We start from the raw sequence: 21,683 nt of genomic DNA, 5'->3' as shown, positions 1-21,683 counted from the left end.
GATATGGGCCTAGGAAGATGGGAACTAAGGCATCAGAGCAAAAGTGTTAAACAGAACCAGTTTGGTGTAAAGTTGAGTGCCAGATCAGAACAATGGTGGCTTGAGGGAGACAAATAAGATCAGTAGAATGAGGGATCCTGGGTGAAAATACTGCAGTGCAGTAGGAGAGATTTACAGCTCATTCCCTAGCCATGTCTACTCAGAAGTAAGCTCCATTAGTTCAATGGAGACTACTTCCAGAAATGTGTGTATCGGATTGCAGCCTTAAAATGCCACTGGGCTCTGTTTTTACGCTTCAGATATTTCACCTGTTACTTTTCTGGAAGTGGAATGAAGTGGGGTGGAATATTCCGTTAGAAGTTATTATTGCTAGTATTCATATTAATTTTATTGCCCACCTTTCCACTTGTCTTCCCTCCCTCCATCAGCAGGTCCCAGCGCAGACTGCATACCATTTAAAATCCAGAGGTAAAAATGGTGCCATTACAGGAATAGGGATTCCTATATCAGTGGGGGCTGTCATTCCTCTCAGGATTCCCTATTTAGAGTCATATAACAGTTTTTTAGTCAAAAACCCTATTTAGTCTGTAGATTTCCCATATCTTCCCAATCATGCTTATATTATCATTTGTGCTCACCCTGTTTGCTTACAATGGCCATTGATTTTATCAGGTCTCCTGTAGTCTGTAAGGAAGATGCTTATTAATTTGAAATTTTCAGCAAGCTAGATTTTATTTGTCTGCTTAATAAAATGTAGTAGTAGAAGAAGAAATCATAAAATCATAGAATTATAGATTTGGATTATAGATTCCTGATGGTCATCTATTCCAATCCCCCAGCGCAGGCCATCTGACCTCTGCTCAGCAACCTCCAAGGAAGGAAGGTTCGCCATGTCTTCTGGGAGCCTATTCCACTGCTGAACAGCTATTACTCCTAACAGAAAGTTCTTCCTGATATTTAGTCAGGATATCTTTTCTTGTAACTTGGTTTGGGCCTTAGAACATTCTAAGACATTTGAGAACATTTGAAAACATTCCCACCCCACCCCCCAAAAAATGTTAGTGACTTTCTCTATTCAGGCTGAAGTGCAAATATATCTTAAGAGCATGAGGAGTGCAAATGGACTCATGTTTCGTTTGTGGGCTTCCTATAGTCATCTAGCTGGCCACTGTGGGAACAAATGCCCAACTATATGCGCCTTTAGTCTGATTCAACAGGGCCCTTCTTATATTTACATGGCAAATTATTATGAATATTGCATTACTATCACCAATTGCCTCTACACAGTTTATTTTACGTTGCTTGTGGTAATGGACTGAATGGAAGTTCATGCTTTGTTGCAGAGTGCTCATGTGATTACTTGGCAGGACACTTCAATCCAGGCTAGTAGCTCACACATGAGTGACCTGATGCACACTTTGAAGTTGCGTATCTTGCCCTCAGTTGACCCCAAATCTCCCTCTAATAAAATTTCCACACCATCATTTAACTGTCAAGGTGGTGCAATTCAGCAATGCAGTTATCCAGTCCACAGCAGTCAGGCTAGATTGATCCCTGCTTCACCCATACCCTGTTCCTTAACTGCATTGAACCTCTTTTATTGATGATCTCACAAGCTCAAGAATACAGTGGGTTCCACCACCCCATATTGACACAGGCTTTGTGGTCAGGCTGCAAACTGTTCTTTGCTGGGTGCGTGATTTGCATGAAACCCAATCAATACAAAAAACCAGTGACAGTTATCAGACTGTTTACCATCATCGGTCTCTACAGCCACAGCAGGCGCTGTAACTCTCCATCGATTTGACTTCACTCCTGAAAGTGCTCCGTTCCATTGTCTCCTGAGGCAGACGGATGCCAGCCCATCTAAGAAAAGCTACAACAACCCACAGTTGCTCTGTTTAGGCATTTGGGGCCTGGAAGTGCATTTTTATGGAACCCAACCCTGGGTGATCAAGCTCTCATTCTGTGTATCTCTCTTATAATGAGTTGACATAGCACTGCCACATTAACAGGTGTATTATGCTGTTCGATGTTTACAAAGTGCTTTTACATCATTGTATTTGTAGTGTTGATTTTTAGTCATAGCAAGAGTTCATTCAAAAGGCAGTTGAGATTAGCAGTTGAGTTTCAAGAAACACAGAGGAAGTAAGGCAATATCCTTACAGCACTAACGTTGGAACGTCTGAAGCTGTCTTGTAGAGTCCATCCATTGGGCCATCTAGACCACCCTCCCCCAAACTGGCATTCTCCAGCTGTGTTGGCTGGGGCTGATGGGAATTGTAGTCCAAAATATTTGGATGGCATCAGGTTGCAGAAGGTCTATCGGCGGCCGGTTGTAGCTCAGTAGTAGAGCAACTGCTTTGCATGCAGAAGGTCCTTTGCCTTTCCAGGTAGGGCTGAGAATATGCCCAGTCTAGAGTCCTGGAGAGCTGTTGCCAGCAAGTGTTGACAGTACTGAGCTACATGGACCAATGGTTTGATTCAGTGTAAAGGAGCTTCCTAGACCAGTAGTGTCTATCTGATTGACAGCAGCTTGCCAAGGTATCTGCTGAGATTCTTTAACTGGATTCAGTTTGGGCCCTCATTAATTGAAAGCATGTGCCCTACCACTAAGGCACAAATCCTTCAATAATAGAAAGCTTAGGAGTTACACAGAACTCTTTTGCCAACCTGCTTTACAGAGCTTTCAGAATGAACATCACATTTTATTTTATCTGTTGCTGCTCAGTCAAATCAGGGCATCTTGTTAGGGTGTTTTGTTTTTAAAAACCCTTTTGATAAATGATTAATAATGTCGCCCCCCATGTGAATATAGTTTCTCTTGTTCCCCATGTTTGAATTACCGTATAATATACCATAACAATGCTGAAGCGCTTAGATTGTAAAACTGTTCCGATCCATTCCATTCTACAGCTTGTCTTGAAAACCTGGATTTATGGTAAGCGGTATTTCTTTTTCCTTTTACACGAGCATGTGAGACAAACTGTTTTAAAGTGTGTGGAAATGAGTGAAAGGCTTGCATACAGCAGTGTTATTCACATACTTTTACAGGGAAGTACATCTTGTTGGGCTCAATGAGAATTATTCCCAGGTAAGCGTGTATAGATTGCAGTCTCGGTCTTTGGGAAATGTATGTTTGCCTAGAGGCGTAAGTCTGTGTAGGCTTTGAAGACGTTGTGTTCTTGGTGCTTTCATACTCCTTTACATGTGAGGGGTGACACATAGCATCTTTAAATATTTGTGGTGTTTGGCGTGACATATTAAACTCTACCCATAAAGAAGGCAGAGTCCTTTTCAGCTGGCCTTCAAGGGCTGTGAAAAAGAAATTGTTTATTGCATTCCATGCATGAAGGCATTCAGTCCTTTATTTGCATGCAGCAAATAAGAGCAGGCCAGCTCAGTTCTTTTTCACCGTCTTAAGGCAAACAGATGGCAGAGATATACTGAATATGAAGAAGCAGATGGCGAGCAGTTGACATGGTGACGAGGGTAGGCTGGCTGAGTTTGAAAATAGTTGTGCAGGAATAGGTAGGTCACTGGCCTAGCAGAGGGGGGCGGAATAATTCTTCCAGCTCCTAAAGTTTCTCAGTAGAATCTTTCCCACAGGTTAAAGTGCTGTATTTCTCATTAAAGTTCTAGAGAGGGCCTGGTGTGGAGGATTGCATCATACTATTAACTATCTGAAACAGAGGAACATACCTATGTTATTCGGGGTCTGAAGCAACATTACCTGCATTTCCATTTATAAACAAAGCATGTTTCAAATGAGCAGGGAAGGTTTTATGGAAGATGGATGATGTGCATCAGTGGATTTCTGTTGTGCAGGCAAGATGGACATGGATGTTGCCCACAGTTTGCATCTTAGAGGCCTAAAAATAACATTTGATGATGGCAGGTTAACACACCTGGGCAAAGACTATGAGCAATCCTAGTGCTGTTTGGTTGGTTGAAGGGAAAAGAACAACAAACATGTTCAACCTGACCTAAGCTGAGGTCAGTGATGGGTAGCACCAAAGCAGCCTTTATACATCAAATTCTTACCACTTCCCTGTTCCATGAGTTGCCTTTAAAACTACACTAAGACTAAGTTCTTCAGGCAAGCTGTATCAATAATTACTAGCTGTGTGACTTTAGCTTTAATAATCATAATAATCATAATAATCATAATAATTTATTATCTATACCCCGCCCATCTGGCTGTGTTTCCCCAGCCACTCTGGGCGGCTTCCAACTGAATATTAAAAACAATACAGCATTAGACATTAAAAACTTCCCTAAAGAGGGCTTTAAGACAAATGTATTTTGTTTTAGGGAATGTTGCCTCTTGTGTGATTCTCCCAGCTCAGTCAATGGGGACTTCAGTCTTTTTTGTTTGCTTTAGTTTTACAGATTTATATGCCACGTTTCAGTGGAAGTATTTCCAGGGCAACGACACAGTCTGCAGATAAAATAAAACATGCAAGAATAAGAAAGCAGGTGGAACCAGCATTAAAACAATCAAAAGCAGATAAAAGGCTGAGAAAAGAAAGAGACCCTCACGCTGCACTGGAAATATATCAAGACAGGTGACAGGCAAGCCTGGGGGCAGTGGTGCGGAGCAGTGGTGTTGTGGCATCTGATGCAGTCTCTCAAATTACCAACCAGCTCTTCTCAGATAGCAGAGAAACCTGGAGGGATTCCAAAGATGGCCCAAGTTCATAGGCAGGTTGATACGGCAATAGATGCCCCTTCCGCTTTTCAAGTCTGAAGCAGCATAAGGGCTCTTGAAGGTAAGCACCAGCGCTTGGGACTGATCTTGGAAATGGACCAAGAAGCCAGCTGAGCTGTTTAAGCACAACAAAAATGTTCCCAACATCTCCTGTCAGCTGTGGCAGCTGTATTCTGAACTGCCATTTCTGAACAGTCTTTGCCACCTTCAAGGGCAGCCCTGTATTCAATGTGTCGCAGTGGTTTAATCTGGAGATTGCCAAACCATAGACACCTAATGGCCAAGCTCTTCCTATCTATGAATGGCTTCAGCTGGCAAAAGGTGTTCCATATCACTTGAACTTCCAGGGACAACACTAGATCTGTGTGTCTCTCCAGAAGACAAATCCTTTGGGGAGGGGAGGGTTGTACATGTTGGAAACCACCTCCCTGAACAGCCCTGCCTGCCTGCTCAGCAATGGTACCTCCATCTTGTCAGCTTTGAACATCAGTTTATTGACTCTTATCCAGTTCATTATTGATTTGACACTTTTGATGATTCTCAGCTCTGAATGCTCAAGACAGCCTCACTATAAACAGTTTCATGCAGAGGTTGTAAATGCTACAGGGCTGAGCCCCAGCATCACCTTCTAGAATTGACAATCCAGTTGTATATAAAGCCACTGAGAGGTACAAGAGAAACAACATGTTCTCAGTCCCCATCATCCTAACATCGGTTTGATGACTATCAGAATACAAGGAATTTTGTCAGCTCTTGACAACACACGTTTTGACAAGTATTCCCCTGATATACTGGCTTGAACTTCCTGCTCAATTGCTGTTTTAACTGTTATGTTGTTGGGCGTGTATATTATACATTTGAACTATGGATGTTTGAGAGTTTTGGTGAAATTGTTTTACTACGGATTTTAATTATGGGTCGCATTATTTCTATTGAGTCTGAAGCTAGATTTAAATGGACCCAGGTAATAAGTCTCCTCTGGGCAATAAGTTAGCATAAGGAATGAAAGTAATGAAAATGTATCCACTGGCAACAGGTATAACATATTCTTGCCCTGCCTCCAAATCCTTGTCATAAAGGTTTAAGATGTATACATACATGCTTACTAATGGGACTCCCTGATCAACACAAGCCTACACACTTATTGCTACATTTGTTAGCATTGGAAATGCTACAAAACCGTTTTGGCCAAAGCGTTACACCTCTGCAAAGCTAAACTAATGAAATGTTCTATAAAGTGACTTGAGAATTTGGACCTGGGATGGTATACCTTGCATCTCTTTATCCTTGTTTTATACTTCAATACAGTTATAGAACTCCAAGGCTTTAATAAAAAGCTGAATTATTTAGTGTCAGTATAGTTTCTTTGAGTAGGGTGTGTGGGCAATTCAAGGATATTAAGTTATATTAGTATTACTTATCGTTTACCTTTGGGAATCATAAATCTATATTTGAACAGATTGAGTTTATCATGAGAATCTGAAACCAAAACTTAGTTGCATAATCCATTGCATTCTGTGTAACGAAAGCTAGACAGAAGTTAACGTGCGCCAACTGGGTCAGTTTGTTCCAGTCATGTAAAAATTAGCTTTTGTTCAAGCTTGGTAGATTTTTACCATGGAAAGCTACCTGGGTAAATACTATGCCAATCTTGGGCCTGCCCTCTTTTCAGAACAGCACAAAGCACTGACAACCCCTAATACCTCAATGTTCCGGAAGGCAACATTGAGGGGAGAAATGTCAAAGTCAGCTGGTTTACTGAATAAATTTCCTAATAATGTGGCAATAGAAGCACACAAAACTGTACCACTGCCTTAGCCAACCCTTCAGCTGTTTTGGACTATTATTTCCATCAGCTCCATGCTAGCTGAAGCTAATGGGAATAATCCAAAACCTCGGGAAGGTTAAAAGCTGTCCTACATCAAGAAAGTGAATTTCTGTTGGGGGAGAATCAATACCACACACTTTTCTTTCTTTTTTGCAGAATCCAGCTCCACTCAGAAGTCTTGAGTGTACTATCTTTCTCCAGAGAAGCAGCACATTTTGGAACTAACCCAGAACAGTCCTTTAACAATACTACATTACAATGTCTTCCAACTGGCTGATAAATAAGCCTACTAACAATGCTTTTCCAATGAATATGGTGCTCCAAGTAGGCCAACACCACGTATAACACAGAAACACAGAATATACATAATTTTTTGTGAGAGTACCATTTACTGTTAATGGAGTAGCATACAGTACACTTTCTGTTCCTCTGTATCCTATGGGCTTAGTTTCTCTAAAATTAGTCTTTCTGTCCCAATGGGGCTCATAATCTAAGAGAAAACGGGCAATCTACAGGCTGCATACAGCCCTCCCGCCTCCTTTGTTCTCCTACACCAGGGGTCTGCAACCTTTAAGACAAAAAGAGCCACTTGGACCCATTTCCGAAGAAAAAAAAACTGGGAGCCGCAAAACTCGTCATTATAAAAATAACTTTTTGGTCACTTTTTATTATTTCTTTGTTTGACCCCTCAGAATTACTCCTCCTCATAGAAATAAACGTTAAATTAACAAGTTACCTTTTTGTGTGTGTGTGTTCTTCACTCCCCTTCAAAACAGTGACCAGCATACATGCCCCCTTTCAATGCAGTGACCAGTGTACATGCCCCTTACAATGTAGCGGGCGGGTGGGAAGGTGACGTCGGGACGGTGCGTGGCTAACGCACGCACCGCCCCCATGCGACGTCACAGCCAGCACAGCGCCCGCCACAGTGGGGAGTGTCGGGGCGCACAATGCGCCTCCTCTCCTCGCTAGTATCCGCCCCGGAGCCGCAGCAAAGGTGTAAAAGAGCCACATGCGGCTCCGGAGCCGTGGGTTGCAGACCCCTGTCCTACACCAAAGAAGCCACTGTATTTTGCTGCTGCTCTAAAGCAGCAACAAAAAATGTCCACCTAGGAGACAGGCATTTCTGGGCACATTCGCCTATGCACAAAGCCCTGTCAGAGTGGCCCTTCCAGACATGGCTGGTTTTTCAAGATAGGATTTTTATCTGCAGCAGTTCTTATGGTTCAACTTGACAGTTTTGTGTAGGAATCACTGCTTGGTTCTGGTGAAGAAAGGCAGGTTTGCAGTGTTTTGGATGGATGAGTGTGTGTGTGTGTGTGCGTGAGAGAGAGAGAGAGAGAGAGAGAGAGAGAGAGAGAAATATGGAGTGTCTTGATTGGTCTTGTTTGCCACTTGTGATATGTCGTCCTCCCGCAAAAACAACCCCCCACCCAAAAACGTGGCACTTGATCCTGAAATGTTTGTTCACTCCTGATTTAAGGCAATCGTATGTTTCAGGGATATAAGAGGTTAAATGAAATAAGAACATTTTACTGTATTTTTGGTTTCTGTGGAAGCCGCCCAGAGTGGCTGGGGAAACCCAGCCAGATGGGTGGGGTACAAATAATAAATTATTATTATTATTATTATTATTATTATTATTATTATTATTATTATTATTATTATTATTATTATTATTATTATTAACATTGTAAAGAACACCTTATTTTAAAAATAATGACAATTTTTTAAAAAAGCTAAAACCCGTACAACACAACCAGTCTGAAAAACCTTTGTTACTTGAAGGCAGCATTCTGTTCAATGCTTTGTTGTTAAAAGGGTTCTGCAGAGTGGGCTGGGCTGGGCAGGAGTCGAGTGCAGTGCCAAGTGTGGTGGCCCTGGGGGCTGGAGCTCACGCTTGCTCTATCACAAACCAGTCAAGATCAAAGCACGTCTGAACATGAGCCTGGCCAAATCCAAACTTCAGAACTGTACTAGCCAGTTTTGTCTGGCGAGATTGCAAGATAGGACGTTTTTCTTGAAGCATGGTCTCTAGTTTGGCATCTGTTCACCTAGTGCCATACAACCAACAATATCTGTTTCCAGATTGGTGTGCAATACCTGCAAGGTGATTCATTGCAAACAGTTTGCATGCCAAATTGGGTAGCGATTTTACAAACACAAGGCACGGGAATTTCCAAAATATAAGGCATTACACCCCAATGGGATTTCTGAGAACGAGCAGTGACTGTTTACAGTCAAGTTAACTTAGGCTGGGGAGGTGGCATAATGAGAAGAGTTAAGGAAGTGGCAAAGCAGGGATGAGGAACTGAAGGCAAATGAAGGTGATCTTGTGTATTTTAGGGGATAGGAGAGGATGATTTCATGAAGTCTGAGAAACACACCACTGCATACATAGATACAATTTGCCTAGCTGTTTGATTTGCCTTAACGTTCACCAGCTATTAAAAAAAGACACAGAGAGCGTTGGTGGCATAGCCAATTCTGTTTTATTCATTTAAAAACCATTTCCTCATACAGGTTCCCTGATAAATTATATCCCCAGCTTTTAGCTGTGGGATAGCAGAGTGCAAACAGGAGTGTATTTCAAGCAAACAAAATGGCTGCAACAGTCTTAAGAGGCACCCTGATGCTCTGAATTTTGGGTTCACTCTTTTTTTTCTGCACACACACACACAAAATGTTTGATGGAAGGTAGAAGAGGTACTATATAAATTTTTCTGCTACACGCAATTGTCGTCACACATTCCCTCGGGTGGGCTAAATCCTCACAGAGACTCATATATTAGAAACATTTTCCTTTCTGCCCCAAGATTCTGAAAATGCATTTCTGGAAACAGACGATATATAAAGCAGAAAATATTAATCCAGTAAAACAAACTACATATATCTTTAAGATCGAAACAGGAATGTTTGGCAGTAATTTTGTTGACTATTTGTATGGGGGTATCTGGTCATGGAAAATAAAATCAAACCATTTCTACTGGCTCTGGCTGTGCAAATATGGCACAATCAGTAGTTTAGAATTTACCACTCTAAAACAAAACTGTTTCCTGTTTTCGTAGATACTGTCAAGGACTAACCCTTTGTAAAATAATAATAATGAGAACAGAAGTGCACATCATGGGAATAGGAACTGTGGTCCTTTAGAATCTTGCTGCTTTTTTTTTTTAACAAGCCATTATTTTCTGTTAAAAATACATGGGAGCGACAAGACATACCTACAAGTTTGTCCTTGTATTTAATCTGCACAGAAGTCAATATGGGCTAACAGCTCCCTATGCTGGCTTGTAGGGTATTGTGCTTTACATTTGGGGCACTCCAGGAAACTTTCATCAAGAAGATTTGAACGTTTGGGTGAAGGACATTTGTTCTGTATTGTCAGCTTGTCTTCAAAGGCAGCCTGGAAGTTGTGCAAGACTTCTGTACATCCTCCACACTCTGGAAGCTTCTGGAAAAAAATGAATTGGTGCATCTAAATATTTCCCTTTACAAATCAGTAATATTCCTTTATAGGTCTAGCCAATCTTCTTAGAACCCAATGACTCTAGAAACACAGTACTACTCACTGAGGGCTCAAGGCGAGTTATTTGGTCCCTTGCCTTGCGCAGCTCCTTAAGGACTTTGCTCAACTGATGCTGCAAGTTCTGACGGTCGAGCTTCTCATTCTCAAAATCGGATGTGCATGCCTGGATCTGGCAAGAAACATTGGGAGAAAAACCAGAGAGTCTATTACACACGCCGGATTTCATGCTATAATTACATGAGCTCCTTAGGAAAACAAAAGGTTGGATCTAAAGCAAATAAATAAAGCCTATTTTGAAGGGTTTGTGCAATGTATTTTTAATGTTCTGCTACTGCATGTACGGGGACATGAGTGGCACTGTGGGTTAAACCACAGAGCCTAGGACTTGCCAATCAGAAGGTTGGCGGTTCGAATCCCCGTGACGGGGTGAGCTCCCGTTGCTCTGTCCCAGCTCCTGCCAACCTAGCAGTTCGAAAGCATGTCAAAGTGCAAGTAGATAAATAGGTACTTGCTCCGGCGGGAAGGTAAATGGCATTTACGTGCGCTGCTCTGGTTCGCCAGGAGCGGCTTAGTCATGCTGGCCACATGACCTGGAAGCTGTACGCTGGCTCCCTCGGCTAATAAAGCAAGATGAGCACCACAATCCCAGAGTTGGTCACGACTGGACCTAACGGTCAGGAGTCCCCTTTACCTTACTGCATGTACACACACAGTTGTTAAGTCCTTTAATATTTCAAAAAACCTCACTACCATAACCGTAGAATTAAAAGAGTAGAGATTCTACAGAGGGATGCCAATTAAATGATGAATGGATTTTAAATTCTCACTTAGTTCAAAACTTTCCTATCAGCAGTAAGTAACAAGACAAATCGCTATCATGAAAAATGCACAATATATCTCAATATCAGGAAGAACAGCTTACTTGCTTGTATTGTAATAAAACTGCCTAAAATATTAACATGAATATTATACCTATGGGTTTTAGTTCTGACTGAAAAGTGCCATTAAAATAATAGTGTGTAACCTGGTACCTGCTGTTCCAAAGCTGTTATTCTTGTGTGTTCTTCCTGCTGTTTTATCAAAGATCTCTGGAGCATCTCAACCTACATCACGTGTAAAAGACTATATTAACAAGTCAATTCTATAAGGTGGTTTCAAATAATCAACCTATGTAAATCCATGGGTTTTCATTGGTTTTATACATCCTTACCGGTAAGATGGTAGAGCTGCTACTCCAGGTTCCTTGCTTTTAAAAGTTTTTAAGCATGCTGAACAAGTATTTTTAGGAACAACCCTTTTGTTGAAATTGTGTTTTATATTGTTTTTATTGTTGCATTTTAAAGTGTTGTGACCCACCCTGGGACTTCAGAGTGAAGGGCGGGTAATAAATTAAATTAACCATATTTTGCTTCTACTTGGTTATGCATCTCACCTAAGAAAAAGGGACAGGGCAGAGAACAGTGGTTTCCTCCTTTTCCTGCTGCCTCCCCCCCCCCCAATGTTTCTTTGCTCAACTCACACCCAAGGAGACCAATGCATGGAAGCACGTATTGCTTGCCTATAGGACAGGTATCCAAGTATAGATGCTGCCTGTCCACACTTGGTTGATTTCAGTGGTAAGGGCCCTTGAAATGCACATTCCTTTGAAAGCAATGCGGTGTGGCTAATCAGCATTGGCACTTACCACATTTATATGTGCATCTGATATAATTCACAGCCCCTTGAATCATGGAGGGGGAAGGGGTAGGGATCATGTTGGAGGTCATCTTCCACCCCAACTCCATAAATGTGTAAATTGTGAAAGTGAAGTCAGCAACTCCCCTATATACCAACCTGGGATGAGAGTGCTTGCGTTCGTTTCCTTTCTTCCTCAAGCTGGTCTCTGGTCACTTCATTTTCTTGAGTAAGCCTCTGCAGCATCTGCCCTTTGAGGTTGTTTTCGTCCTGAAGAGTCTGAATGTCAGTCTGCTTGTGCGACTTTAGTAGACTATTTAAATTCATCACCTCCTGCTTGGCTTCGTCATACTTCCTTTTGAATTCAATCAGGTCAGAATGCAGCTGGGCTACGGAACGCCTTTCTGTCTCTAGATCATTTCTGGCGGCTAGCAACAACTGCTCGTAATATCTTTGCTTATCTTCTGGCAGGAACCCACAACAGAACATGGAAGAGAAAAGGGATGCTTCAACAAAGATCCTTAGCAAACTCGCACCCACAGAACGTATTTGTAAACAAAAATGAACAGCCTTATTCTAGACTCTGCCTTGCCCCTCGCAGTAAGCTGTATTTCCTTATTCAAACTTACTCAGAAGGAAATTTAAGACACTAATACGTTGTTAAAAAAGAACATATTCTATACCAGGATAGGGGCAGATCCAATCCACGCCACTATGTGGCAATCTTGCAATTCCTCGGGAGGGGAAAGAAGGGTCCCTTCTATGTTCAGCAGACACTACACAGCCAAGCTGCCGGGGCTAAGCAGCAATGGCACCATGAAGGGCCCCAAACTCTAGCCCTCAAGCAACTTGGCAAAAGTTTTGAATAGGACCAAGGCAGATGCCTTTTTCTGACATTATCAGAGGACAAGGCTAGCCCCATCACTTCCTGATGATTCCATGAAGTTCATCCCTTTGATGACTGAGGACTCACAGAACCACCATGAAGCTAATCGTGGGACAGACTTCCTCACAGCGCTACAGCCAGATTATAGATCTAAATCAGCTAAAAACCACCAGATGCTTAATGAGCTTGTTTTACAGTAACAAGAGAAAACTGATTGGTTTCCAGGAAGAAACCAGACACTATGTATTTGATGGATATGAAATCAGCACAGGCAAGCAAACTGTAAGGCAACATGTGCCAATGACCTGTTATCAAGAAGTTTCTCCACAAGTTTCTGCTCTACAGAAGTAGCTAGTTCTTAAGAGATGCACACACTCCATAAGAGTCGTATATTTTTCTAATTATCCATGCTTTAAAATCCACACCTACAAAACAACTTCATATATCTGCTACAAAAACGAATGTCACATGCTGGTGACTTGAGCAATGCCAAGACAACTCAATATTTATTTATCCCAACACCCATGATTCGCAGCTAAGCAACGATCAGTATATATTTGTACACCATTTTTTGATTTATTTTTACAGGACGTGTATAAGTATCCAAAAAGAGTGATAATTTAATTTAGTTTTATGCTTGTAAGTGTTCATAGCTAAAACCAGAAAAGTGATCTGGGATATCTTTCTCCATATAAACTACTTTGTCGTGCGATCTGTTGAGCCTGAAGAAAAGCCAGCTAATACCTTCTGCCCTGGTTTCATTGGGTTGGTGCTGGTTAACAGTTTCCAGCTGCTGTTCCAGTTCAAAGAGCCTTGCCACAAGGCTCTGAACGTAGGCCTCTCGCTGTTGGTCATATATTAGCCACTGCTGGTTTTTCTCCAGAGCCTTGAGAGGGAAGATAATAAGTAAGTTGGTTAAGAGTTGCTTCAAGGAAAGTGTTGATAACTTACCTTTCTGTAAGTCATAAGTATTATCAGTACACGAAAAGCATCCTACTTGGCACAGGCGCCTCAGCCTAAAGAAGACTGTGTTTTTCAACTTTATGCCAGTTTTGAAATATTTAACTGTTAAAGATCATGTGAACACAAGTTTCAATAAATAAAATTCAACTTTACTTTAACTGCAAAGTGCACCTTGGAATTTCTGTCAATCACTCACGCATGCCTGTTTTTGCTATTATTTATGCAAGAGGTGTTTGGCTGTTTTATCAACCTGATAAAACATGCCTAGTACTACCAAGGAGCACTCCCCTAAATCTGAAAAACACCCTTTGGGTCTTAAGAGGTGCTGCCATCACATGTTTTCCTCAAAGTGATTTGCAATGTCAGAAACTAAATACACATAAATGAACTTACTTTTAATCAAACAACCAGATCAGCTTTTATTTAAGATCAGGAAAACCTTGTAAAGCTAGGGCAAGTATAGGCATACCATCTGCTGATGTCATTGGTTATCTCTTGCAAACAATAGAGATTGTGAAATACTCCGGGAAACAGAAGCTACCTGAGAGATTTTCCAAAGCACTTTTAAGCAAGTATTATTCTTAAGATTCACTTCTAACGATGACAATGCTACTGAAACCACACTTATTCACATTATGAAGCCTCAAGATATTTGCTTCAACATACGATTCCAAGAGTTAATTATACTGTTTTAATAAGATCAGCAAATTATTATTTTATAATATAATTGCATATTTTGAATGTTACAAGAAAAATAGGCACCCCAAACAAGCTTTGAAGTTGGCTATGTATAGGCAAAGCAGTTACAAAAGTGTGGTAGGAGGTTGCGTTTCCTATTCCAAGACCTATAAAAATTTATGGCTCCGTGCAGCCCAAACAGTCTGTACCTGTGCTACCTGGTAAATCTTTTCTACGTTAACTTTGGCCAGGATCCAAAGAACTACTTGGGCCCGCAAAACAGGCTTGTGCTAGCGCAGTGAAATTTGACTTTTTCTTGAACCTCCACCTCCCAAGTCATATTGAACAGTCTTCAAAATGGTTTTTAATTTCTGGAGTAGTTTGTATGCATCCCAGTGGCTGCAGTTAGGGGGCATTATATACTTTCTTCCAAGGCTCACAGTACTATTTTCGTGTGTGTGTGTGTGTGTGTCTATTTGACATATGGAAAAGTTAGCTACAGCAACATAAAGGGCAGCATCCAACGAAGTAGTCCGTTAGCACAAGGGCTTCCACCTAAACAATGTGACTTTCCCTGCCTCTCTTCTGCGCACTGCCTAGACTGCTCTGGGTGTTCCCCCAATCCTCCAGAGCAAATTTAGTTAGGGTGTGTAGGGAGGGAAAGTTCTGTTGTGCAGCCATAAATCCTTGTGATAACAGAACTACTTCATTGGACACTGCCCAAAATCATAGGCATTCAGTCCTGAGGCTCGCCTACAACTCTATACAACAGTTCAAGCTTCGAGATATGCATTTCTATACAATTAACCACTCTAATTGCTAGTTTACTGAGAGTGTAGTAGCAGAGGCTTATACAAGGTCAAAAGGTAAATGTCAGTCTTGAAACATTATTTTGTATTATTTCACGCCCATGGAGGGAAATGCAGAGCTTGTTCGCCTGTCACTGTCCCTTTTGCTTTAAAAAATAATAATTCTAAAAGATGCACAGTATTAAGCATACTTAGATGCAGGTGTGTAGCAAGGAATGAAGCCATGACACAGGTAGGGCAGTGGCTCCATCGGAGCAAGTGAACAATGGCAGATGCCAAAGAGACCAGAAAAATTTGGTCTGCATGTAAACCCCCTGGTGACTAAAAACTCAAAATGCATAATAAGAACAAAAATAAACCAACAGTTCTTCTTTCCACAACACATTCATCACATAAAGCTTGACTGGAGAAATTTGCCCTTCTTTGAAAGAATCGTAAAACACCTGAACATAAACTTGGATTCAGAAGCACAACCTATTGATAGGGCGTCATTTGTGGTGCAGTGCTGAGACAATCCCACAAGCCAGTCACAGTTACTAGTTTGTGCAACATTTTTTGAAGAAATGCTGGGCTGTATAATTCTCATTTATGGTCAAGTAAAGGAGACTCATGGAAGCAGGTATAGCTCAGAATCCTGCCCCCACCCCAAGTGAGGAGACCAAGTAGAGATCTGAACATGGCCCTAACACAGCACTCTAAACATTGCCAATTCACATTTCTGCGGCACAAGTATAATTAGAAGTGTCACTTACAATGGCAGCTAGAACACTGCTAACGTCTTAAAGGTTACTTGCATTTTAATGCAAAGCAGCCCGTAAAGTACCATTTCATATCTGCCTGGGAACTAATTCTTATGTGAAGTTGTGGGTGAATAATGGGCTGGAGCTGTTGCCTTCAAGTTCTGAGTTGTCTCCCAAACATAGCCAGATGCTTATGAATGTAAATCTGGACTAGACAATAGACTTTGGTCTAATCTAGCATGGTGGTTCCACGTCTTGCACTCATAAGTTTACATAGAAACATAGGAAGCTGCCTTATTCACAGGGATAACATGGGTCCATCTAGTACATTATTGTCTACAATGACTAGCAGAGCTTCAAACATGGGTCTCTCCCAGCCCCACCTGAAGATGCCAAGGATTGAATCTGCAACATTCTGCTTGCAAAGCAGATGTTCTGCCACTGAGCTCTACCATACACATCTATTTGGGAGCAAGCCCCGTTTTGAGTCCCTAGAACTTGCTTCCAAGTAAACATGCAAGGGATTGGCCTGAACTATTAGGTATTTCTCTTCAGTAGTACACACACACACACACACACACACACACACACACACAGTGCCATTTAAAAAAGAATCTTACATCTTTCAGCTGGATTTCAACTTCATTTGTTGATGTTCCAGTGCAGTTTACAGCAGTTTCCTGCAAAACACAAACCAGTTCAACAGTTTGATTTTGCTAAGCTGGGTGCACATGTCTCTAATTTTTAGACAGGAATATATACAACCACATCACGGCATGCAGTTTTCTAAGATCAACTTGTTCTATGTAATAGGGAAAGCATCATTTTAAAAAGCCAATTGACTTCTTATGCGCACTACATCAAATATCTCCTGAAGAATTATTTTCTTCTGTATTGTGGGTCGAAAAGGAACTACCTGCAATAGAAAAACTTCATTATAATTCACTATGGGATATGCCCCCAAACTCTCAGATTCCTTTGATTAAGCACCAATGATATGGCTTTGATTGCTCTGACCAACTACATCCCCAAAGAATATAAAATATTACACATCAACATTACATAAAAACCAATTAAAATGCAACATGATTCAGCCAATACACTTGAAGCAAGCACCATGGCAGCAATACAGGATATTCTTCATAGAAAACTAGTTTTACAAATGCTTTTGCAGCATGGCGCACCTTCAGCAACTAGAACAAGGGTATTAATGCAGTGCTAGATGCACCTCTGGGATAGATTGTTCCAGAGGTGGGGGAAGATGACGACATAAAAACCCCTACACCCAATCCCTCTACTTCACCTGGGATGGGACAACCACGAGGGAAGAGGCATTCTGTTGTATATTTTGGCTCCAAACAGTTTAGGAATGAATGTGTTACTAGCACCTTGAGTTGGACTCAGAAGCATACCAACAAGTGCAACTCCTTCAAAGTTGGTGTGACCTGTGTTCATACCGGGGTGCATTTTGCACTAGTTGCAACTTTTACGTAACAGGTGCTCCTGCTAAAATGGACTTCAAAAGATTTCGTATTCCAGGTATTCAGAACTATTTTCAGCAGACACTATTAAGTTACACACCGAGTTATTTGCCAATCTGCAGCACTTTCCAAACCCAAATGGGGATTCAGAGGGCTTTTGCAATACTAGGGGAACACCCACTCTCCCTTTGGAAGCCTTTTCGGTTTATTAAACTCAGTCCTACAGGAGTAAGTATATTGCCCATTAGCAGAAATTAATTCCCTTCTAGCACAAGGCTGATCCGACTTGAACGTAACCTGCGTTCAAGATACATTTTCAACAGTTGCACATCCTAGTCACAATCCCAAATAAACATAAGTATGCTTAAGCTATTGAAATCAATGGGCTTAAGTGCATTCAATTCTGTATTGGACTGCGGCCAAGGTGTTTTAAATACTAGGATTCCGAATGGCATAGTAAAAATTAAACAAGGCGCTAACTTGTTGCTGGCCCTAAAATATCAGGACTTGCTTATTTTCCTGTAAATGTTTGATCACCAGTTGAGAACATACACAGCCAGCCTGTAACTTATACAGTGGTACCTCGGTTTACAAACAGTCCTGTTTACGAACTATTCAGTTTACGAACTCCGCAAAACCGGAAGTAGTGTTCCAGTTTGCGAACTTTACCTCAGTCTACAAACGGAATCTGAACGGTGGAAGGGCACCAGCGGCGGGAGGCCTCATTAGGGAAAGTGTGGTTTAAGAACGGACTTCAGGAACAGATTAAGTTCGTAAATCGAGGTACCACTGTATATGCCGTTTCACACAATGTAGCTGATATTCTATTGCCACCTACCTTCTCTTCATGGTATTGCCCTAATTGTTTTCCACAATATTCTACGTCGAATCAAAAGCCTTTTTGCAAGGAATCAGACTCAACAACATTCCATTTACCAAAGTGGAGATTACTAATGTTATCTGATGTTAGCAATGCTAACGGGCTAGCAAAGCTGTTAAATTGTGGAACTTGCTCCAGCAGGAGACAGCAATGGCTTTACAAGGAGATTGGACAATTTGGTGGAGGATAAGCCTATCAAAGGCCGTTAGCCACAATGGCTGTGTTTTACCTTCACTGTCGGAGGCAGTATGTCTCCGAATGCCAGTTGCTGGGATTAGCAGGTAGGCAGAGTGCTTGCTTGTTTCCCACAGGCCACTGCGAGAACAGGATGAAGGACTAGATGGGCCATTGGCCTGATCCAGCAGGCTCTTTTTATGCTTCTTATGTTAAAAGAATTTGGTCTAAGCTGGTGCTATGCATCAATTAGAACAGGGATGTCCATAAGGTCGACCGCGACTATGGCCCCGTAAGCCACCTAACCCAACCCCCTGCTCAGTGCAGGAATTCCAGAGTTAGAGCATCCCTAATAGATGGCTGCCCAGCCTCTATTTGAAGGCCTAATGCAAAAACAACAACAACAACAACAACTCACCACCACTGTAGGCAGTTGGTTCCATTGTCACACTGCTCTTACCATCAAGAACATTAAGCTAATGCTGTTTTAATTGTAAATGGTATGGCTTTCATATATTTTATATGTGTATATAGCTTTAATTCTATCAATGTTTAATTATTTTTAAATTGTTTTCTATGCTTTAAGCACTTCTCATTTGTATCTGTAAGCTGTCGTTTGTCCCGTCGTGGAAAATGGTGGGGTAATAAATATAGAGCAACAGCCATAATAACTTACCTGGGAAATCTGCACATTATTAGCTCTATTTTCAAGGTCTGAACAATCTGTAGTAACTGCAGATAACTGGTTTTTCAACCGATCCACCTCTTCTGAGAGGGAATGAAGTAGCTGCTCTCTCTTTGCCACTTCCTGTGTTTTCTCTTCTAGTTGACTAAGCAGAGAAGTAACATCACCATTTTTACTTTTGATCTTCAGCTTGTCTTTCAGGAGCTGAATTTCTTGATTTTTCTCTCCAAGGATATTATTACATTTTGCATTTTCTGTTTCAAGGGCAAGTATTCTCTACATGAAAATGTAAGCAAGCATATTATCACAGTTAACAAGCCAATTTTGAAATAAAATATTCTTAATTGTACAGGGCAAGCAATCATACCGGTACTGTTAGCAACTATGATGGTATAATTGGTGTTTTGTGGCAAAGTAACTGTTATCTCCCTAGTTCTGACTTTGAGAGAGAAGACACTTTAAAGGTTCAAAATTAACATTCAGATTTTAAGTAATATGCAATACAAAATCACTTCATTTGTTAAATCTTCAATGATTCCTTTACAGTTAACAGCACAAGACAGGAAGTTTTGCATGCAGAAATGTTTATATCACCTCCAGGAATCTGTTCCTTTCTTCTGGCATCATTTTTCTTTTGGCCTTAGTGAGGTCTTCCAAAGATTTTTTAAGGGCTGCATTCTCTTTCTTATATACCTGCAACTCAGATTCAGATTTGGAATCACCAGACTTCAATCCCCACTTGCCGATATTCATCTCTTTGATGTCCTTTGATGTCCTTCAGATTTTCTAAAAATAAATAACCAGGTACCATTGAAGGAACAGCCTCTTCTGTCCTTGCATAATGTATGTTTCATTGCAGTGTCCAAAGTGGCTTGTAATAAAGCCTCAATTCAAGTCTCATTAAATAAGCTGAATAACTCGTCTTTCAGCCTGATCTTAAGCAAGCTTACTCAGAAGTCTAACCAAATTCACTGGGACTTCCTCTATAGAAATTATTTTAAAAATATGGAGCCATAGAGCTGTAGTCAGTGTAGCACTATGGAGAACTTTCCTTCAATGCTAGGATTTCGCACTGGGCAAAGGAACATTCTCTCCTTCTCCCCTCCCTAAATCTGTTCTGGAGTTCCCCTAATCCTCTAAAGCAGATTTGGAGGCAATGAAGGGTGCACAAGGGAGGAAAGGTTGGGGGAGGAAGTACCACTGTGTGACAACTAATCCTTTTGCACAAATGTTTAATTGAATATACCACACTTGGTCCCAAACATGCATAAAACAGGATTATAGCAGTAAGTTTGACTCACAAACATTTTGAATAGAACAAAAATCCCCATTCAAAGAACATTGTTCCGAAGCCGGGCGGCGGCGGAAGGTGTTCCCTTCCCGCCGCCCGGCTTCGGAGCATCATTCCGAAGCCCGGCGGCGGGAGGAGGTGTTCCCGCCCCACCGCCCGGCTTCGGAGGAGCCTTCCGAAGCCCGGCGGTGGCGGGAGGAGGTGTCCCCGCCCCGCCGCCAGGCTTCGGAGGAGGTCCGAGGACAGTGGGGAAGACGCGCTGCGCTTCCCCGCTGTCCCGGAGATTTCCCTATGGGCTGTCGTCTTGCGAAGCAAGCCCATAGGGAAATTCGTTTTGCGAAGCGCCTCCAAAACGGAAAACCCTTTCGTCTAGCGGGTTTTCCGTCTTGCGAGGTACCACTGTATTAATAGTATATTAATAGAAACATATTGATAGTATATTAATAGAAGTATATTAATAGTATATTAATAGTGAAATACAACTGAGAATAAGTATATTAGTAGTGACATAATGATTAAGCTTTAACTTAAAATATTTTTTTATTCATAACAAAACTTGATAATGCAAACACACTGGCATTTGGCAATAAATGAAATTCCTTTAGAAACACATTTTTTTTCCTTTAATTTTTTTTGGGCCCCCAAGGGAGCGGACCCTAAGCTATAGCTTGTTTAGTTTATACGTAAATCCGGCACTGCATGCATGCATGTACAGTATTTGTTTTGTCCCTGCTGCAATAACAAAAGCATAACGCCCTCTCCCCTGGAGCGCCTTATGGAAAAGCCGAGCAGGTGCAAGGCAGCGAAGCCAACCCAATATTCTGGGGACCCGCGTTTCCCTCCCTGACCCTAAGCCACCCCTTCCTTCGCCCATCCCGAGCCGAGCTCTCTCTCCCCCACTCCGCTCCGTTTACCCGCTTTCTTTCAGCCTCGGATGGTCGCGAAACTGTGGAGAGACCCAGCGAGCGAGTGACGGGAGGACAGGGCAGCGTCAAGGCTGCTGCTGCTGCAACAACGGCGCCGCCGCCCCTCCCTTCCTTCCACCTCTCCGGGAGGGACGCGGAGGGGAGCCGCTTTACCGCTCCTCTTCGAACCCGGCCCCGCCCGAGCGCTTGCTTCCGGGAGTTTGAATCCCGCGGCTCCGCTCGACGCCATTTCCGTTTCAGTTGGAAAGCGACGGGGCGCGGGAAGGGTCAAAACGAGACGAGACGCCGGCGGAGCTGCAGCTTGCGCGGAGAAGGCGGCGCGAATGGTGGTGATTCCGAGAGGGGCGGGGTTGAAGGAAGTAGGCGGAGAAAGATGAGTGGGGAGGAGGACGTTGGAAGCTTGCAATTTTTTTTGCGCGCCCTCCTCC

General features: G+C 42.0%; 1 protein-coding gene across 5 annotated transcripts; it reads right to left on the bottom strand.

Moving 5' to 3' along the window:
- Positions 1–9,012: 9,012 nt before the first annotated feature.
- On the bottom strand, positions 9,013–21,464 carry CEP55 (centrosomal protein 55). 5 transcript variants are annotated; one of them, XM_081189702.1, is made up of 10 exons: positions 21,244–21,462; positions 19,633–19,824; positions 19,030–19,314; positions 16,439–16,498; positions 13,373–13,514; positions 11,902–12,206; positions 11,100–11,171; positions 10,112–10,237; positions 9,764–9,993; positions 9,013–9,372 (listed from the first exon to the last, which is right to left on the bottom strand). In XM_081189702.1, the coding sequence occupies exons 2-9, from the start codon at positions 19,789–19,791 to the stop codon at positions 9,784–9,786; spliced, it is 1,359 nt and encodes a 452-aa protein (XP_081045828.1). In that variant the 5' UTR covers positions 19,792–19,824; positions 21,244–21,462; the 3' UTR covers positions 9,013–9,372; positions 9,764–9,783. The 5 variants fall into 5 exon arrangements, with proteins under 5 accessions (XP_081045828.1, XP_081045830.1, XP_081045829.1 ...); XM_081189704.1 differs by having other exon boundaries at positions 9,013–9,990; positions 21,244–21,464; XM_081189703.1 differs by having other exon boundaries at positions 9,013–9,993; positions 11,902–12,203; positions 21,244–21,463.
- Between the last annotated feature and the right edge of the window lie 219 nt (positions 21,465–21,683).

The sequence above is a fragment of the Podarcis bocagei genome, assembly GCF_964188305.1.
Source record: "Podarcis bocagei genome assembly, chromosome: 4".
Classification (NCBI taxonomy): domain Eukaryota; kingdom Metazoa; phylum Chordata; class Lepidosauria; order Squamata; family Lacertidae; genus Podarcis; species Podarcis bocagei.
This window is presented reverse-complemented; position numbering and strand designations above follow the sequence as displayed.

Coding starts and splice junctions, on each gene's coding strand:
- CEP55 (XM_081189701.1), bottom strand. CDS start 19,791: ATGAATATCGGCAAGTGGGGATTGAAGTCTGGTGATTCCAAATCTGAA. Junction 10,238..11,099: donor TAACAGCTTTGGAACAGCAG/GTACCAGGTTAC, acceptor GTTTCTTGCCAG/ATCCAGGCATGCACATCCGA. Junction 9,994..10,111: donor TAACTCGCCTTGAGCCCTCA/GTGAGTAGTACT, acceptor ATTTTTTTCCAG/AAGCTTCCAGAGTGTGGAGG.